Source organism: Dromiciops gliroides, chromosome 1, assembly GCF_019393635.1.
Source record: "Dromiciops gliroides isolate mDroGli1 chromosome 1, mDroGli1.pri, whole genome shotgun sequence".
In the NCBI taxonomy this organism is placed as follows: Eukaryota; Metazoa; Chordata; class Mammalia; order Microbiotheria; family Microbiotheriidae; genus Dromiciops; species Dromiciops gliroides.
In genome coordinates, this window is record NC_057861.1 from 572268576 (window position 1) to 572289206 (window position 20631).

A 20631-nucleotide genomic window follows, 5' to 3' on the forward strand; every position below is an offset into this window, starting at 1 on the left:
CAACTGGTTTCTATGCCTAATTTCTGCCTTATGAATGTTGTTCATTCATTCATTCATTCAAAAGTTTGCTAACCATCTTGTTTGGTCCCAGGGGATAAAGATAAATTCTTCCTCATTCTTGGTCCTGTATCAAAGGAGTTTATAATCTAGTCATCTTGCTATCATTATGATTTATGGATACTAACCCAGTGTAATCTCCCAAGGTTCTTCCTAATGCAAAGATTTTATCATGAAACATATCCTTTGAATGATTTTTTTAAAAGTATGATTGGAAGATTTTAATAGCAAATGTTTAAATTAAGTACAGGGTTCTACACTTAAAATAAAAAGAAAAGACTTTCTCTTGACTTACTTCTGAAAGCTCACCAGTCAGATCACCATAGAAGAGATCAATGGGAGAGTCTGAAGCCTTAGGGTTGATCAGGAGGGCATCAAATTCCTTGCCAACTTCAAAGTTCCCAATCACATCATCTAGTCCCAAGACTGTAATGGGAAGCAAAGTAGGGTGGTTCTGAGAATCAAATCTCTCAATGACTGCCTGTCTGTTTTCACACACACACACACACACACACACACACACACACACACAGCTTTGCAAAACTTAAAGTAACAATATTGTTATGTTTGAAAATTAAGGTAAACTGAGAACAGTCTGAACATGATCAATATATTAGGCTATCAGTAACCAATAAATTAGGTCAATGGCCTCTCTCAAAGACCTCTGCAATGCCTTTTGGTGATTGGTACTGAGCTTCATGTCCAAATATCCCTTACTATTAGAGTTTATCTTGAGCCCCAAGATATACTATTTCCAAAACGTGGTTTTCTTGCCAAATAAAAGTACTAGGCTCATATTTAGAACTGAATGAGACTTTAGAGATGCCATCTAGCTCAACCCCTTCTTTCATTTATAGAAATCTAAGGGGCAGAAAGAGGAAGTGACTTGCCGTGGGAGAACCAGGATTTGATTCCAGGTCCTTTTACTCCAAAATCTGTTATTCATCCTGTGGCACAGCGCCAGGCTGCTGAGAACCACTCTGTAACACCAATTTGTAGATTGGTGAAGATGTACACACCCAGACAAGCAGAGAAGTAGGGATAAAAAAGGCAAACTTGTTTATTTCATTTGTAAAGGTGATCTCAGGAAACAAACACCCTCACAGCATTGAGCAACTATAAACAGTCTCTGAAATAACAAACTTCTGGTAGGTGACTTTTGATCTTCAAATACCCACTATGTCTGAGAAGAATTTTGGCAAAGTTACTAGGCAATGACTTTGATTTTTCCTTAAAAAAAGATTTCTAGAAAGGCACCTCTTTCATTCTCAGAGAAAAAGCCTGAAAGTCAAAGAAATATCAGCAAAAAAAGGGTGCTAAGATGGTTAGAAATGGCCATAGTTAGGTAACTTCAGATTAGGTTTTTCTATTTTTGTTGGAATGGAGTTGAAAGTAAGAGAACTTGGATAACTGTGGAAATTCTTCTCTTGCTGATGTATGTAACATCTACCTCTTGGGTTCTAGAAGTATCTGTCTAGCACACAGAAAAATAATACTGTAAGTCAAGTCAATCTGTAAAGGCTATGGTCTTAATAAACCAGCAAGCAAAGCAGTAGCTTTGGATATTTAATTAATATTTGCATAATTTATGCTATTCTTAATATATCTGGAATCTCTACAGAGTCAAAGAATCTATATGTTCTTTTTAAAAAAAGATCTGATTGATTTCACTGGATTTAAAAATAGACCCAAAACCAGATGAATCAAAAAGCATTCATTAAGTGCCTACTAGAGGGTGGGTGCTAGAGGGTAGTTGGTAGAGGTATAAAAGGTTATAGAAAAGGTTGGTAAACAACTAATCCATTTGCCGAAAGTCTCTTTTACTGAAAAGTACTACACTCTGGAGAAATACCTGTTTGTATAGATTGTTTAACAAAATCCAAATCAGAGATGTGCCAAAGCTGGCAAATAATTCAAATAGATTTACAGAAGACCTATATTACTGAAAATTACTACCCTCTGGAGGAAAATATGAACTTTTTTGTTTGTGGGCATGTATGGTTTAACTACCTCCCAATTTATTAGGAAATTTAAGCATAATTGCTTCCATTTATTTTATTTTTTTTAGAATGGATGAATACACAGTTTATTTTTTAAAATGTAATAAACATTTTTATTTATAATTTTGGGTTCCAATTTTTATCCCTTCTTCTCTCCTTCCCCTCCACCCTCCCTGAGTGGCAAACAATTAGATATAGATTATACATGTATGATTATGTAAAACATTACTGTATTTGTCATTTTGTACAAGAAAACTTGATTAAAAGAAAAAAATGAAAGAAATTGAAAGACAACATAGTTCACTCTGTATTCCATCAATATCAGTTCTTTCTTTGAAGGTGGATAGTATGTTTCATCAATAGTCCTTTGGGATTAAGATGGCAGAGGAAAGGCTATGAATCCCCCAAGCTCCCAATAAACCTGTCCACACACTCCAAAATAATGCCATAAGACAACCCTCGCAGTAGTCTAACCCACATGAGAACAAGAGTGAGACTATTTTCCAGCCAAAGACGGCAACTGGGATCACCTGCTGATTGGACTGAGAGAGGAGCTCGGTGGCATGGTCCAGACCCAGCCAGGAACAGAACACACCTCCAGGCCCAAGGCGTCTTCAGCGCCAGCTAGCTTCTTCTGAGGCTTGGCTTGTAGTCCAGTGAGGGGGTTTGGTGGTTGGCCAGGGTGAATTGGCTGCAATCTCTACTGGAGTTGGGGTGAAGCGCCCTGGTTCTGAACCAGTGGGCTTGAGTGGTGGGGGCCCAGTGGATGAGAGGCACAGGTACGCCAAGCTTCTGACCACAGAGAATCAGATTTCAATAGTCTGATTGAAACCATCAACAGAGAAAGAACTGATGGTATTTGAATATAGATTGAAGTATAATTTTATTTGTTAGCTCCTCTTGCTAAAGTTATTCTGTCTATTTTCTTTCACAACTTGAGTAATGTAGGGTCTTGTATTTGAAAGTCAAATTGTCTATTCAGTTCAGTTCACAAATGTGTTTCTCATAAAGTCACTAGCTTCCATTTGTTCAATCCTAATTCTTAGGCAATTATTTTTTTCAGAGAGCTTTTGTATCTTCTTTTCCATTTGGCTTTTCAAGCTGTTGACTTTTTTCTCATGACTCTCCTGCATTGCTCTCATTTTTCTTTCCATTCTTTCCTCTACCTCTTGAAATCTTCCTTCTATCTCTCCTACTTTCTCTTCAAAGTCCCTTTTGAGCACTTCCAAGACCTGACACCAGTTCATATTTTTTTGGAAGCTTTGGATGCAAGAGCTTTAACTTTGTTATTATCTTTGTAAGTGCTAAAATTAGCCTCAGTCGCCCTGAACAGGCCACTCCTCCCTTAGTGCTTCTGCTCTCCCTGAAACCATCCCAGGCACATAAGCCTTTCTTCCACCATCTTGGCTCTGCCCCACCAACATACCTCTTTCTATACTTTTGAAGTAAATATTCTTCTCTATAAGCTATACTAACCATTAAATAGTCAAATGAAATTGGAAAAAAATAGTCCTTTGGGATTGTCTTGGATCATTGTATTGTTGAGAATAGTCAATTCATTCACAGTTCTTCATCAATATTGCTGTCTCTGTGCACAATGTTCTCTTGGTTCTGCTCACTTCACCATACATCAGTTCATAGGAGTCTTTCCAGGCTTTTCTGAAATCATCCTGCTTGTCATTTCTTATAGCACAATATCATATACCACAGTTTATTTAGCTATTCCCCAATTAATGGGCATTCCCCTTTGAATTCCAATTCTTAGCCACCACAAAAAGAGCTGCTATAAATACTTTTGTACAAATACGTCTTTTTCTCTTTTTTGGGATGTCTTTGGGATATAAACCTAGCAGTGGTATTTCTGGACAAAAGGGCATAGTTCCAAATTGCTCTCCAGAATTGTTGGATCTTTTCACAACTCCACCAACAGTGGATTAGCATCCCAGCTTTCCCACAGCCCTTCCAACATCCAATATTTTCTGTTTTCTGATAGGAGTGAGGTGATACCTCAGAATTGTTTTAATTTGCATTTCTCTTATAAACAGTGATCTAGAGCATTTTTTCATATTATGAGTATAGATAGCTTTGATTTCTTTATCTGAAAACTGCGTGTTCATATCCTTTCATCATTTATCAATTGGGGAATGACTTGTATTTTTATAAATTTGACTCAGTTCTCTATATGTTTGAGAAATGAAGCCTTTATCAGAAATAATTTTTTCAAAAATTCCCAATTTTCTGCTTCCCTTATGTAACGATTGGAATAACGCCACCTGCTGGATACTAACTGTAGAAGAGTTCTGCCCATGAAGCGAAGGTCTTTGAGGGCAAGACCAGGAGTCTTTTCTTTGGTATCAGGAAGTGACGCGGACTAGTGGGAGGAGGAAGGAGGAGACGGAGGCGCTCTTTCCTGAGGACGCTGGCGGAGAAGGGAGCTAGAAATGTGCTCTCCCTTTAATAGATAGGAATCTAGGCCTTTCTCTCTCTCTTTACCAAATTCTTATTCTCCTTAATAAATGCTTAAAAGTCTAACTCTTGCTAAAGCTTGTAATTGATTGGCGACCACTCATTAGATATTTTAGACAGTTTAGCTAGAATCTTAACCCTTAACACTTATCATCTTGATTACATTAGTTTTGTTTGTGCAACAACTTTTTAATTTTATATAACCAAAATTATCTTTTTTACATTTTGTTTTACTGTCCATATCTACTCTAGTCCTAAACTTTTCCTCTGCCCATAAATCTAATAGATACTCTCTTAATTTGCTTATAGTATCATCTTTTATGTGTAAATCATGTACCCATTTTGACCTTATTTTAGTATATGGTGTGAGATGGTGGTCTATATTTAGTTTCTGCCATACTGTCCATTTATCCTTATTTCACTTCAAACTGCAGTGTAGAGACAACCTAGGAAGAAGTCATCATCAACCATGTCATACTATCCTAAGTTAAAATAATATAAAAAGCAAGAGAAATAATCTGGTATGCACCCCATGATGGCCAGCTCAGAAAGTGGACAAGTCCCTGATGAAATAGCATCACAAGGAGCCTAGAGTGAAAGAAGCATCATTTAAAGAAAATTTAACCATACAGTAAAATTGATCTCTGAAAAACCAGCCAGCCAATCCCAAACTGAGATTTTTTAAAAATCATAATTAATGACAATCAAGATGTTAAATTTGCTGAAATTTCTGAAATTTTAGATAATAAATCAACAATTTCATTTACAATTGATTGGAAGGGAAACTAGAAAAGCAAGACCGTTCTTTCTTCAAATTTTGCTCATGGCTTTTCTGCACTCCAAGATATTCTTAAAGTTGAAGCTAGCACCCATTGTAGTCGGTGGTGCTCTACCACCATCTACCATTGGGACTCAGCACAGCAGAGTTGTTTTGTTATATTTATGCTTGTTTATCAATCATTATGTACAGGCTTCCCTGAATAATGATCACATTACTTTTAGGATGTGCCATATAAGGTTTGAAGAAATAACAAGCCCATCATGATATCATTTTCTTCTTCTCAGATCAAGAGAATTTTTAAAATGAGGCAGGTTCCACACTTTATTTAAGGACTTTCAAGTCAACAAATATTTGTTAATTACTATATCCAGAGAACTGTGCTAGATGCCAGGTGAAATACAATGTTCAGACAAGAACTGCCCTCACGTAGCTTATGGTCTACATAGGGATATAAAGAGATAAAAAAATGAGATAGATATGAAATGCCCATTACCTTGGCTTCCTCCAAGAGTTGCTAATCTGAATACTTCTTTAAGAGTGAGGCTTTTCTCATTTATTTTTTTCATGTAAAGGACATTGGCTATCATGATTGTTTTTCTTATAGCATCAAGCATGGAAGATGAATAACCACCAGCAACATCTATAATAGATAAAAAATATTGAAACCTGTGAAGATAAACAGGTGATTAAGTACATAAACAATGGAATGTCATATAATAGAAATGCAATGGACTTGGAATCACATGGCCTGGTTTTGAATCCTGGCTCTGAAAGAAGTGTTGTTATGGGTTAAGTCACTCTGGCTCCCTGAACACCACTGTAGTTGGCTTGTCAGTACCTGTTTAACTTGTTGGCTTCCTGGATTCCCAGGGCAGCAATTGGACTTCATTCTAGACACCCTCTTGACATTTAAACTCCAGAGCAGTTTGCCCTGCCTGGGCACCACCACCACTACCCCTTTCCCCTATACACACTGTTGTCTGATGCCTTGAGACAACTCTACCCCAAGGTTGGATCATTCCTTAATGATTAACATACTTTCACCACATCACTCTATCCCCAACACAGTGATTTTTTTTCTCTATACCTTTTTTTTTTTTTTTTTGGTGAGGCAATTAAGTGACTTGCCCAGGGTTTCACAGCTAGTAAGTGTCAAGTGTCTGACGCTGGATTTGAACTCAGGTCCTCCTCAATCCAGGGCCGGTGCTCTATCCACTGTGCCACCTAGCTGCCCCACATCCCAGTGATTTTGAGCCCCTGGCTGCCATTTTTCAAGCCCTGTCCTTGGTCCTGCTGATACCTCTCTTCTGCCTTTTGTGGCTAAACTACTTGAGAAGGCTGCCCGCGATTGGTTCTTTCCTTTCTTCTCGCTCCCTTCATAGCTCTCTGCTGACTGGCTTCCAGTCTCATTCAACGGAAGCTGCACTCTTCAAAGTTACTAAACAATCTCTTAATTGCCAAATGTAATGACCTTTTGCTCAATCTTCATCTTTCTTAACCTCTCTGAAGCCTTTGATACTGTTCATAGCCTTCTCTTTGATATTCTCCTGACTCCAGGTTTTCATGACACTGTTTTCTCCTGACTTTCCGCCTACCTGTGTGACAACTTCTCAGTTTCCTTTGCTGGATAATCATCCAGGTCATGGTCATTAAATGTGAATAATCTCCTCACAAGTCTCTGTCTTGGGTCCTCTTTTCTCTATATATTCACTTAATGATCTCATCAGCTCTCACAAATTCAATTATCATCTCTACATAGAAGATTCTTAGTTTTTATTTGCCCAACTCTAACAACTCTCCTAACTTCTAGTCTTGAATTTCCAACTATTAGGCATATTCAACTAGATTTCCTGCAGACATCTTAAACTCAACATGTCAAAATTAAACTTACTATCTCTTCATCTTCCCTCAAACCTTTCCCTCTTACTAACTTCCCATCATCCTTCCTGTTATCCAGGATTGCCACTTATGTGTCATCTTGAACACCTCCCTTTTCTCACCCTCATATCCAATCAGTTGCCAAGGCTTGTTGATTTTCCCTTCATAATATTGGTTATATACACCCTTTTCTGACCTCTGATGCTGCCCCCACCTGCAGGTCCTTATCACCTCACCCCTGACTACTGCAAAAGCCTGCTGGTTGTTCTCACCAACTGATGGTGGGAGTTAGCTAGGGATAAAGTCATTGCAAGTCAAGAATGGCAGATGTTTAGGGGGTCAAGGGATTCTACAATCATACCTAGTGAAACAGTTATTAGGTAATGGAGGCAAGTGACTCCTAAGTGGAAGAGAGAAACTCAGAGAACAGAGATTGATAAAGGGCCAAAAGTTAACAACAAGGGCCAGGAGTAGGTTTAGTGTGAATTAGATGGTTAAAAAAGTATAAGAGATGCTTATATTGGCTACAATAATCATTCACTATGTAACCAGTCATTCTATCACAAACTGGTCTTCTTTCTCACAGCAGGATTTACAAAATTTACAAAGCTTCCTTTGTTTCTCTTTTTGTTTTGTTTTGTTTTTTTTTTTGCGGGGCAATGGGGGTTAAGTGACCTGCCCAGGGTCACACAGCTAGTAAGTATTAAGTATCTGAGGCCGGATTTGAACTCAGGCACTCCTGACTCCAGGGCCGGTTCTCTATCCACTGCGCCACCTAGCTGCCCCTTGTTTCTCTTTTTAAAAGACATATTCTCCTACTCTTTTAGATGTGTATTTCTTTCTCTGCTCCTCCCTGGACTTGTTTTACTTTTGCTTTAGGTTAAATCACATTAACCACTCAAAACTTTGTCTTCAGTGACTATCACCCAAACCAATCTTATGTTAAAGTATTACACCTATCAACCAACAGGTTTCTTGCCATCTAAACTCTGAAGTGAGCTGTTTGGTAATTATTCACTTCATCTAGACACAGGAAGTGCAAAAAAACATTTTAAAAACAAAGACCGAACTGAATTGGAATCTGGGTGCTGCAGTGGATAAGAGCCCAGGAATTGAAGTCAGGAAGACCTGGGTTCAGATCTTGATTCAGACACTTAATAGCTGTGTGACCCCGAACAAGTCATTTAATGTCTGCCTGTTTCCTCCTCAGTAAAATGGGGATGATAATAGCATCTACATCACAGGGTTCTTGTAAAGATCAAATAAAATGTAAAGTACTTTGCAAACCTTATACTGCTATAGAAATGCTGTTACATAGATAGAGCAAAAGATAACTATTAAGAATGATCGGGGAGGGCAGCTAGGTGGCGCACTGGCTAGAGCAAAAGCCCTGGATTCAGGAGTACCTGAGTTCAAATCCGGCCTCAGACACTTAACACTTACTAGCTGTGTGACCCTGGGCAAGTCATTTAACCCCAATTGCCTCACTAAAAAAAAAAAAAAAGAATGATCAGGGGGCAGCTAGGTGGCACAGTGGATAAAGCAACAGCCCTGGATTCAGGAAGACCTGAGTTCAGACACTTGACACTAGCTGTGTGACCCTGGGCAAGTCACTTAACCCTCACTGCCCTGCAAAAACCAAAAAAAGAAAAAAAGAAAGAATGAATGATAGAGCAGCTAGTTGGCGCAGTGGATAGAACACCAACCCTGGAGTCAGGAGGACCCGAGTTCAAATCCAGACTCAGACACCTAACACTTGCTAGTTGTGTGACCCTAAAAGTCACTTAACCCCAACTGCCTCGTCAAAAAAAAAAGAATGAGAATTTGGAAGGCCATAAAGGACCTCAGAGGTTACCTAGTCCACCCTCTTCATTTTTGAGGTGAAGCAGCAAGCTAAACATATTAAATGGAGAAGGCAGGATCTGAACCCAGGTTTTCTGACTTCAAATATAGCCCAAATGCTATACTGCCATGCATGAAATATAAAAGAATGGAAAATTCTCCAGCCTATTGGTAGATAATCTATAGAGGATTTAAAAGGAGACAGACAAGAATCACAAAGCATAAGAAGACATCAAAGGTTTCTAATTTGTGCCAATGGAAAGACTCTACTTTGATGAGATCCATCAAAGTATCAGCACTATTAAGATGTCAGCAAAATAACAGTAATACTATTAAAACTAATTGCTCTCTGTAGAAATTTGGGTTAGACAGAAAAAGTTTGGATAAATATCAGCAGAACAGATCCTAATGGTTTTATGCATCTGAAAAACAAATGCTTCCCCTCCTACTTATTCTCATTGTAGGTAGCTGGAATGGAACATGATAGCATTCTAAAAATCCTCCATGCTTTTTTCCTTCCTTATTATTTTTTGAGTCACTTTCAATTGTAGAATTTTCAGTTTAAAGCCATACAGAATAAGACAAAGAGGTGCCAATGCACTTTCCGCCCAGACATCTGGGCATGACGCACACTTCCTAAGTGACCAGCTCAACACACAATTAGAAGAAACAACTAAAATGTACTAATCAAACCAGGAGGCATCAGTTAATCCATCAGCCCCCTAGAAGGCTTTGTCAACATCCAGACTGGTGGAGGGAATACAGAAGGGAGTCTCATTTTGCCGAATCTGTCTGAGTGCTTGGGTGTAGTGTATTCTGACAAGGTAAAATAAAACAACTTTGATTTTTCTAGAGTTAGCATTTGTGCTTAGATAGCTACTAAAAAATAACATAAATAAAAACTGTTCAAACTTAGAAGAATAAGATAAAATGCAAGCAAAAGAAAAGAACGATTATAAGATGTTTTAAAATTGTTCTAACACTAGAGGAATAATAGCCTTTTATTTGTTTGTTTTTGAGACTCGGTCTTCCTATCTAGTCTGGGCGGCAAATGGAAAGACCACTCACCAGGCCAATGCCACTTCTGGTGGGCACAGAAGCTCTGACCTAGACTAGTTCAACCCTCTCCTCCTAGGAGCTCACTGTATTGGAGCTCAGAAATATTGAGCTCAATAGATCTACCAACCTCAGACTACTTGTGTAGCAAGTATTTTAGCCATGTGCTACTATGGGCAGCTGAATAACATTTGAAGATGATCTCCTTCCAAGTAGTACTGTGAAGCCAAATATTTCAAGGCACTGTGGTATAATGGACAGAAATACCGAACCTAAATTTAGGGACACTAAAGTCCTAATTCTTCGTCTGACACCCATGAGCAAGTCCTCTTGATGGGAAAGTCCTCTGAGCCTCAGTTTCCTCATCTATTAAATGGGGAAAATAATATACCTACTATCAGCCTCACAGAACTGTTATAAGGCTCAGACAAGGTAATGCATGTAAAGTGCTTGGCAAACCAGGGTTAGTGACCTACTGACCTGTGCCCAGTCCAAGCTTCACATTATGTTTCAGGACATTCAACACATTTAGAAATCCACTGGAGATCCTAGAGATAGGAGAGAAAGGAAGTCTAAGAAAAGAGAGTATATAGCTTGCTCCTCCTTCCTTTCTTCTTTCTTCCTTCCTTTCTCTCTCCTACCTCACTCTCTCCCCATCTCCGACTCAGTGTCTCTTTCTCCTTCCCTTTTTTCTCTCCTCCTCCTCCTCTCCTCTCTCCTTCTCTTCTCCTCCCACCTCTCCCACTCAGTCCCTCTTTCTTCCTCTCTCCCCCTCCACTCTTCTTTTCTCTTCCTCTTCTCTCCTCCCCCTCCCTTCTTTTCCCACACTCTCTCTTTGTGTCTATCTGTCTCCCCCTTCTCTAACACCATCTAGACAAAGCTACTGCTTTAATATTTAGGTAGCAAGAAGTGCCCAAGTTAAATCGATCATGGGAAAGCTTTCCAGGATCCAGAATCCAGGAGGACGACCAATCACAAAAGGCTTGCTCTGCTGTTGGGCCATTTTGCCAGTTACCTTTCAGGAAGGAAATAAAATAGCATCCTAATAGTAAAAGGAGAATGGAGTGGGGCTGGGTAAAGGAAAGAAGAGTCACTTGAATGGCAAAATAAGTAAATAAGTTTCAAAATCAAGATCCCAAGCCTATATTGATTTGCTTCTTTGGGTCCATCCATTTGTCCCAAGATATAATTGGAGCTATTCCTGGTATTTATTTATATATTTATATTTATATAGGTATATAAATAGGTATACATAACCTTTTCTTGTTGCCAAATTTTTTCCCAACACCCACATTCAGTTATATGACCACATAGGGGGTCATGACCCACATTTTAAGAAGTTTTGTTATAAAGGTTATTTGCTAGGTCAAGAGAAATGGGGAGTTAGTGCATCTGCGTAGTAGAATAGTGATGAGCCAGGGATTCAGAATTCTAATTTTTCCCATGAGGAAAATCTATAGTAGCAGGTTATGAGGGTGGAGGACCAGATAAAACAGCTCAAAGGCTGGATTTTGAGACTTATTACTTCCAGTTTAAGTGGGATATTTATAACTTCTAAGAGGACAAAGTAAGATGTATCTAAGAAATAATCCTTTAAGGTTACCAAGGATAGGACAGAGAGAAAACCTAGATAACTTACAGATATATAGGGGTTGGAGGGTTCTGAAAGGCACTGAGTTGACTTAGTGACTCAGATAACCACAACAGATTCTAAAGTCTTGTGCAAACCAGTCCAACAGCATTACATACAGTATCACCCACATTGTTCCCACTGCAACATTTTCTGTCTACATAACCTTATATTGAATTAAATAACATGTATCAAAACTGTTACTACTATTGCTTTTTAAAATATTTTAATTTTTTCCCCACATGTAAAAACAATTTTGAACATCTGTGGTTTTTTTTTACTTTAAATTTCAAATTCTATCCTTTTCCTCCTCCCTGCCTGAGACTGTAAGCAATTTGATATAGGTCATATTCAATTAGAAAACTATTAGTTTGGGAAAGAGTATGATAATCAACTAACTCCCCTGGGCTCCAATCACCATCCCTGCAGACAGGTCAAAAGTCTTTGCTACAACTCTTCTAAATGTTTTGTCTCGCTTCTATCAGAATATAGATTCCATGAGGGCAGGAAATGTCTCGTTTTTTAATTTGTATCTCCAGCACCTAACAACGTGCCTGACGCATAGTCAGTGCTTAGTAAATGTCCTTTTCTTTCATTCATTAATCTATTTATTACTCATTCATATACAAAAGTACAGGAGGTTAAGCACCTCCCCTTTGAAAACCCACTCTCATCTACTTACGATATGTTTGAATTGGGACAATGGGAGATTGAAGCTCCTCGCTCTTCAAATACTTTGAGCTCTTCCTCAGAGAGATAGCAGCCATGAGCCATCACCGTCTAGACAGGAAAACAAATCATGTAAGCTTTACCGCTTAGTTGCTGTGATGTTAATATCTGCCAATTCAGCCTAGAGACCTGACATGAGTTCCTGTTCTTATTGTTATCATATTGACAAGAGTATGTAAAATTACTTGCACATTTTTATGTCAAATTGTATTTTTATTTATTAAGATGTAATTGTTATTTATTTATTAAAATGTAATTTTCCAATTACATTTTAATCTGATTAAGGATTGGTACTTGTGGTGTAAATAAACTTGCTAATGTAGTGGCAAGAGCCCTGGGTTTGGAGTCACATGATCTGGGGTGATTCTTAATTTGACTGCTTTCTGTCCCCCTACTTAATATGGAATTTTTGAGGTAATTTTGGGGGGGGGGCCTATGTCTTTCTTCATAGTAACTTTGAAAATTATAACAAGCAACTGAAGACTTCCTCATCTGTGAAATCTTGGGGCAGAACCAGAGAATCTCTTAGTTCCCTTTAGCTCCAAATTCTATGATCCAATTATTCCCATTGCTACAAATTCAGGTTCAATTATTAATCCCAAATTGCAAAGTGAATTCTGCAAGAACTGTGGGTTTCTTATCTTAAATGGAACTTTTTTGGGGGAGGAATAAGGGTTAAGTGACTTGCCCAATGTCACACAGCTAGTAAGTGTCAAGTGTCTGAGGCCAGATTTGAACTCAGGTTCTCCTGAGTGCTTTATCCACTCTGCCACCTTAGAATTTTTTTAAAAAAAGGAAAAGGTCAGTACTTAGCAGAACCATCTTTAGGCCATTGTAGAGTCATAATTTGATTTCATTTCTTCATTTTGTTAAATTTAGGCTCCAAACATCTTGTAACATGATGCCACTTTATGCTTTTAGCTGAAAATAATTAAATTTCTTTGAAGAAAAAAAGCAACATGGGATGGAAACTCTGAAATAGACATCCCTTTATTATTTTTATTTTTTTAATATTTATTTTTTTGCGGGGCAATGGGGGTTGTGACTTGCTCAGTGTCATACAGCTAGTATGTGTCAAGTGTCTGAGGCCAGATTTGAACTCAGGTACTCCTGAATCCAGGGCCGGTGCTTTATCCACTGTGCCACCTAGCTACCCCATCCCTTTATTTTTAATTTAAAAGAAACTTTGCATCTGGCATTTGAAACCTCTGTTTCTCCAGATTCTTGCAAAATCTGTAAGATTTACCAGAATAAGACCTTTCTCTTCAAAAACTCTTATAATGTAAGAACAAAACCCACATCAAAATAGTTTTCTACTTTGAGCTGTAATGGTATAGTGAGCATAAAAGTATTGCTGCAATGAAGTTTCCACAATTTGCACGTAAAGAAACCACATATGCAAATTTGAAGTTTAATTTGTGAATCACATGAAAATAAATGTAAGAATGTAAGCAGCGTTTAAATTCATTTGCAATCTTTATGTTACTTGTATAAAAATTTAGTCTTTTCCTTTTTCAGTGTTCATGTTCTCATAAATCTGAAATTACCATTGAGTTTTTGTTTTCATTGGCTGAGAAAATAAAGATTTGCTTTTTGGGTTAAAATACCCTTATCCTTTTTCCTTGAGGTTTAAAACATACTTTACCTGATTCTCTAAATGGGTCTGATGCTGGGGAGGTGAAAAACATTATTGGTGTGGTATTCAGAATGTTTATTCCAATCCATTAACCAATAAACCTGTACTATGTTCTAGGCACTGTGCTAATAATAAGTGCTGGGGATACAAGAAGAAGCAAATGACAGTCCCCACCCTAAAGGAGGTTACAATCTACTGGGGGAGACAGCATGCTAACAAACATATACAAAGTAAGCTATATACACTTATATACAGGCTATAATATAATCCTATATAAAATGGAAATTATTAATAGAGGGAAGACACGAGAATTAAGAGGAACTGGGAAAGACTTCCTATAGAGGGTGATCCCTTCCTTTAGAAGGTGTCACCACTGCCACCAAATGTCAACAGGCAATTACATCATGAGACTTATGTGAAAACCAGGTTAATTACAAGAGAAATGAACATGCATGGGAAACCAACTTCTATAATAGCAGCACAAATAAAGGAGGGGATACCAAGAAGGGGCATAACATGGGAGAGGGAACAATAGATATTTAATTTCAGAACAATATAGAAAATGTCCTTATCTTTACTAAAACCATGGGTCTAAAGATGGTGTCACAGAGCTTCACATTTATGTGGGGTGTTATAAATGGTTTAAAATAAGCTTCCCTCATAGCAAGCCTGCAAGGTAAGGAGTTATATTATTATCCCTGTTTTACAGATGGGAAAATTTGGTGTCAGAAAATTCAAATAACTTTTCTTCAATCACACAGCTAGGAAGTATGAGGGCCAGGACTCAGGTCTTCTAAATCCAATGCTCTTCCTACTCTGCATGGTTGTATCTCAGCACAGTTTTTCTGTTAGGAATTATATCCTCATAAGGAGGGAATCTGACTTGAGAAAATTTGAGGTCAAAGTGTCTTAATTTTCTAAGAAGAATATGAATATTAAAATTGTAAGGACCATGGTGACTAAAATTTTCGACATCTTTAGTCATATCTAATGTCCAATGCCACAGAAGCCAGTCTTTTCCATTACCTTGTCTGTCAGGAGGTTGTTTTTGTCATATACATCTGTGTAATTCTTATAATTAGGAAATAGATTTTTCACAGCTTCAACTTCATCAGGATTCTCACTTATGTGACTCTACAAGAAATAAGATGGTACATTCAGAGTTTTTTAAAACATAGTTTACAAAATTAAACTTTCTGTATAATAATGGTAGGGATGGTTTGACCTTAAATATACAAAAAGGTTTTCTGTGAAGTTAGGTGATTGAAATGTTGGCCTTTCACAATCAATGATAAATAATTAATGAAAGCAAATTAAAATCTGTTCAAAATTGGACTCCAATCAAAAATTCTGAAATTCAGAAACTCATCAGAATGAGTAAAAAGTTCTCCCTGAAGATAAAGAAGCCATCTTTTTCTGGTAAATTGTCTCATTAGAGGTGAATAGACTCTGTGCTACTAAAAAAGTTCAGCAGACATCAGAGAATACAGGTGACGTTATTTAGTTGAACCAGGCACTGAACTAGGAGTCCAGAGATCTGGCTTCTACTCTCAGTCCTTCACTGAATATATTGTGTGACCTTAGGCCAAGTTCCTTTACCTTTCTAGTTCTTACTTTCCTTATTTGTGAAATGGTGACTTTAAGGTCTTTTCTAATTCTAATATGCTAAAGTTCTATGGACCATAGGGCCTTTTATTTAGTCTTTTCTGGGAAAAGGAGGCCTCACTCATTTGCCATAAGCTCTCTACCTTCAACCCAAACAACTCTCTATGTCTGCCTTTCACTAGGCCACAAAACAATGTAAACCAGGCCTTACACATTTGTTAGGAAAGAGATTGCTCTAGACTAAAATAAAAATAATCCCAGGGCAACTGGTGGGGGTGTGTGTGTTATGGCCTAATAACCCAGTGAGCAGCTTAATTTCAAGAATGGTGTTGTGTCATCTCCCTTATCAGCAGTATTTATTGTCTGCATAGTTATATCAATGAAGTAACGAGTGAATGAATCAATTAATTGCATTTTCATCAATGTGAGCATTGTACAGGACCCTCTCTTTTAGGCGATTACAAAGAACAGGGGGCAGAAGGATATGGAAAGAGGAAAGAGAAAGAGAACCAAAACTAGTTGTTTGTATTTTGACAGATTAACACTAATCACTCTTCATATTTGTTAGCCTTCTTTCTTTAGGCATAGATGTAGCAACGATTTGAGATTTGAAATTTATCAACTGGATAGAATTGTGTAGGGTGTTAGAGATGACTCAGGTAACACAGTTCATAAAAAAGGAAAACGGTATAAACAGCAGCCAAAGTTAATAGGCCAAACTTTAAAAGAAAATACCACCATAAAAGTGGTCAAGAATCCTTACACTGCTTTTGTCTTACCTGTCTTTTCTTGTAGTATCATTGAATTACTCTTAAGTGGAGAAATTTTAGTACAGTGTGTAATTAAGGCTTAAAATTTTGGGAGGGGGGAAGGATCCCAATTTTACCATAGCTGTAAACTGTGTTTTATCTCAAAATTGCAGCAAGTGAATGATAAAGTGAGATGTAGGATGATGGATTGTTGTTGTTGTTGTTGTTGCTGTCATTAAAATAAGACAGAACAAAAGAATTTTTAAATGCATTTTTGTAAGGTAGCTTTTCAAATAGCAGTGAGTTTTCCCCTAAAAGAAGACTGAGTGTGCTAGAAAAGTGTCATATAAAATACAGCTAAGAAAGAAGTAAAATAACAATCTAAATTTTCCAAAGAGACTTTCTTATGATCTGCTTCATTAGTGGATTATGAAAATGTCTTTGTTTATAAGAATATGGTGGGTGTATATTTCAGGCTAATAACCCACCTAACAGATCAACAATTCCAAGAAAAGACCAGCAGGAAAAGGAAATGTGAATTCACATTTATGCAGTGCTTTAAGATTTATGACACAGTGATACCTTAATACCTCAGTTTCCTCACCTATGACACAAGGGAGTTGAATCAATAGACTTTTTTTTTTTTTTGCAGGCAATGGGGGTTAAGTGACTTGCCCAGGGTCACACAGCTAGTAAGTGTCAAGTGTCTGAGGCCGGATTTGAACTCAGGTACTCCTGACTCCAGGGCCGGTGCTCTATCCACTGCGCCACCTAGCTGCCCCATCAATAGACTTTTAGCTCTAAACCAGTAGGATTCCATGAGGCTCTGAAAGAATCAAGGACTAATTCAAGAAAGTGCAGTCCAGAGGTAGCAAGCAGCCGTTGTTAGAGGTGAGAACATAAATACCTACCTGAATATGCAATTTGTGGTCCTTTGCTATGTCACCAAGTTTATGCATCAAAGTCTCAGAGCAGGAAAGAGAGAAACGTGGTGTCACTATGGGCTTCACCCTAGTATACTGGAAACAGGCAAAAGACATTTGATATGAAAAAAATGAGGACGTGACCCAAGAAAACAAACCCAAACTTACTACTACAAAATGAAAGAGGGCTGACTTTAGAGTCACATAGATTCTTGTTTTTTTTTTTCTGTAGTTTTTAATTACAAACCTTGTTTTCAAAACGTGTTTATAACACAGGGCTAGATGTGGATATTACTGAATTAACTATAAGGCACTAAGATACCTAAACTCAGTGACCCCCCCCCAAAAAAAAAATTAAGGCTGGCAAATATATTCTGGGGTGAAACCATTGATTTAACCAATTTCTAGTTTTCTACCTAAACATGATTCATTAAGAATAAATTATACCTGGAAAGACTCATATGAACTGATGTATAGTGAAGTGAGCAGAATCAAGAGAACGCTGTGCAGTGACAGCGTCATAGCTCTATGACCAATTGTGAATGACTTAACTACTCTCAGTAATACGATGATCCAAGACAATCCCAAAGGACTAATGATGAAGCATACTATGCACCTCCTGAGAAAGAGCTGATATTGATTGAACACAGACTGAAGCATGCTATTTTGCACTTCTCTTTCTTTTTTGACTTGAGTCTTTTTGTGTAAAATTACTAATGTGGTAATGTTTTACATAAATGCGCATGGATAACTTATACTGATTGTTTGCAACCTTGGAGAGGGAGGAGGGTAGGGAGGGAGGGAATGAGAGAGGGATAGAATTTGGAACTCAAAACTTTAAATAAATAAATAAATATTAAGAGTTTAAAAAATTGTTATACCCAAAGAATTTACTAAACCAGGACAATGTTGCATAATCTTGGAATTTGACTATAATTTAAAGAAAAGTGCTTAGCTTTATTATCAGAGACATAATCATAAGTATGCTATTTTATGGCATTACTTACTTCCTTTTTTAGCATTTCATCAACAAACCTAAGGCAAAACAACAAACAGCAAATTAGGAAATACAAAAATTCACAAGTAAGCCTTCTTTTAAAATGGTAATGGGTCCACATGCCAATTTTTATGCAAAAACCCCTCTAACCTCACACAAATTTTATCACTGATAATTAAAGAAAGACAAGTGGTAATTACTATACTTTTTCATTTGGAACCAAAAGCATGCTGAGTAAAATCAAGTGAAAACATAATTATATATTCTAACATCCATAGAAAAGCTCTTCTTCCTTTGGGATGCTCATGAGTGTTTCCAAAGGACTAAATCCATTCTAGTATTTTAAAACTTTATTTTTGGAATGTTGTAAGACGTGATGCTCCACATATATGATAGTAGAAATTTAGTCATGTGTTCAAACTCAGAAGTCAGAGGGCTTTCTATTTTCAATTCATAGCAAGTGGACAGCTGCTAGTTGATTTCCTAGTGAATTTCTTCAGACTAAGTTGGAGCAGGCAGTCAGAGTAAAGAAGACTGGTAAAGGGAGGAAGCAGAAAATGATGTAGGGTGGTGAGGTGTGTAGTGAAGGGGCTGGTGAAAGGTTTAGCTGAAGACTACAAAGTAAATATGGGGCAGCTAGGTGGCGCAGTGGATAGAGCACTAGCCCTGGATTCAGGAGGACCTGAGTTCAACTCCGGCCTCAGACACTTAACACTTCCTAGCTGTATGACCCTGGGCAAGTCACTTAACCCCAACTGCCTCATCAAAAAAAAGTAAATGATGTTGGCAATGTAAACTGAAAACATAAACTTTTTAAAAAAATAAGTAGTATAGTATATTCTTAGTTTCTTAGATGTTATTTGGTTCTGCCTTAAAAAGAAACATATAAACTTAAAGCCACTAGCTGTGGCTCCTACTTTCATATATACCTCCAAAGGGCCACTAGGTGGTTCAGTGGATAGAATGCCCGTCCTGGAGTCAGGAAGACTCATCTTCCTGAGTTCAAATCTAGTTTCAGACACTTACTGACTGTGTGACCCTGGAAAAGTTGCCTCAGTTTCCTCATCTGTAAAATAAGCTAGAGAAGGAAATGGCAAACCATTCCAGTATCTTTGCCAAGAGAATCCCAAATGAGGTCACAAAGAGTCAGACACAACTGAAAACAATGGAAATAACTCTATATCCAAACATGCCTTATACACTGCACAACATTTAATTCACTTCTATTCAATTCCATAAGCTTTTACTAAGTGCAAAGCTAGGGTATTTGGGATATGAAAATAAAAAACCTCTTGCCTTCAAGCTTACGTGGGGGTGGAGGAAGGGGCAAGATATAGCTTGTAGGCAGATAAGATAAAATGTATACAAAATTATACGATGTATTTACTCAACTCAAGAATGATATATGTATTGTAATCATGGAATTTCATGCTAATGTATTAAACAATAGCAGGACCTTGGGTCACAACCCATGTGGGAAATTCACATGCAGAATAGCTGGAAAAAACCCTACACATGCCAAATCATAGTATGGTGGTCATCAAGTTGCAAGGGTTATTCCAAGAGCACATAAGCTCTGAAATGTCCTATTAAGCATAGGCCTTGTCATCCCATGATCAATCTTAAGTCCAGAAAAGTTCATTAGAGAGTGAAATTTTTTTAATTATAACAACTCAAGAAGGCAGTGAGGCATCGAGGTGACACAGTGATATAGAGTGCTGGATCTGGAGTCAGAAAGACCTGAGTTCAAATGGGGCCTCAGATACTTACTTGCTCTGTGACCTGTCTACCTTGGTTTCCTCAATTATAAAAGGAAGAAAATAATAGTACCTACCTCTTAGGATTGCTATGAGGATAAAAATATTTGTAAAGAACTTTGCAAACCTTAAAGTGCCATATAAATGCTATGTCTTATTAGCATAATCATCATCATCATTATTGCAATAAGAATGTCTTCCACAATGTTCCTCTTTTCTATAGGCATGTAGAAACTGTCCATCCTCAGCTTTACCTGCTTATAACTGGAGAAAGAATTATTTGGGGTAAGGACTGGGAAATTTTTTACTCCTAGAACATCAGTTAATTCTTGAAGTAAGTTGCTACTTCTATGTATTTTGAGAAAAACATGCCAATATTTTTAGGCTTAGCCCTAGAGGGAGATTTAAGTATTCAGCATCTTTTGGGTGCTGAATACAACAAAATGATACCCTTGTCCAATCATCAATGTGTTTTAGTGACAGCTCTTTTGGGAGGCAGCCCTTATGTAGAAGGTTGGGTGCTGG

At 37.6% G+C, this 20631-nt stretch overlaps 1 protein-coding gene across 2 annotated transcripts in view; it reads right to left on the reverse strand.

Moving 5' to 3' along the window:
• GDA (guanine deaminase) overlaps positions 1-20631 on the reverse strand; it is a 293146-nt gene that overhangs the window by 11861 nt on the left and 260654 nt on the right. For both annotated transcript variants that reach the window (XM_043975108.1, XM_043975107.1), the window contains exons 6-12: positions 18360-18387; positions 17341-17448; positions 15102-15209; positions 12393-12490; positions 10561-10628; positions 5798-5944; positions 353-483 (exon numbers count right to left, since the gene is read on the reverse strand). In XM_043975108.1, the coding sequence (XP_043831043.1) occupies positions 353-483; positions 5798-5944; positions 10561-10628; positions 12393-12490; positions 15102-15209; positions 17341-17448; positions 18360-18387 (688 nt within the window). The remainder of the gene's footprint in view (positions 1-352; positions 484-5797; positions 5945-10560; positions 10629-12392; positions 12491-15101; positions 15210-17340; positions 17449-18359; positions 18388-20631) is intronic.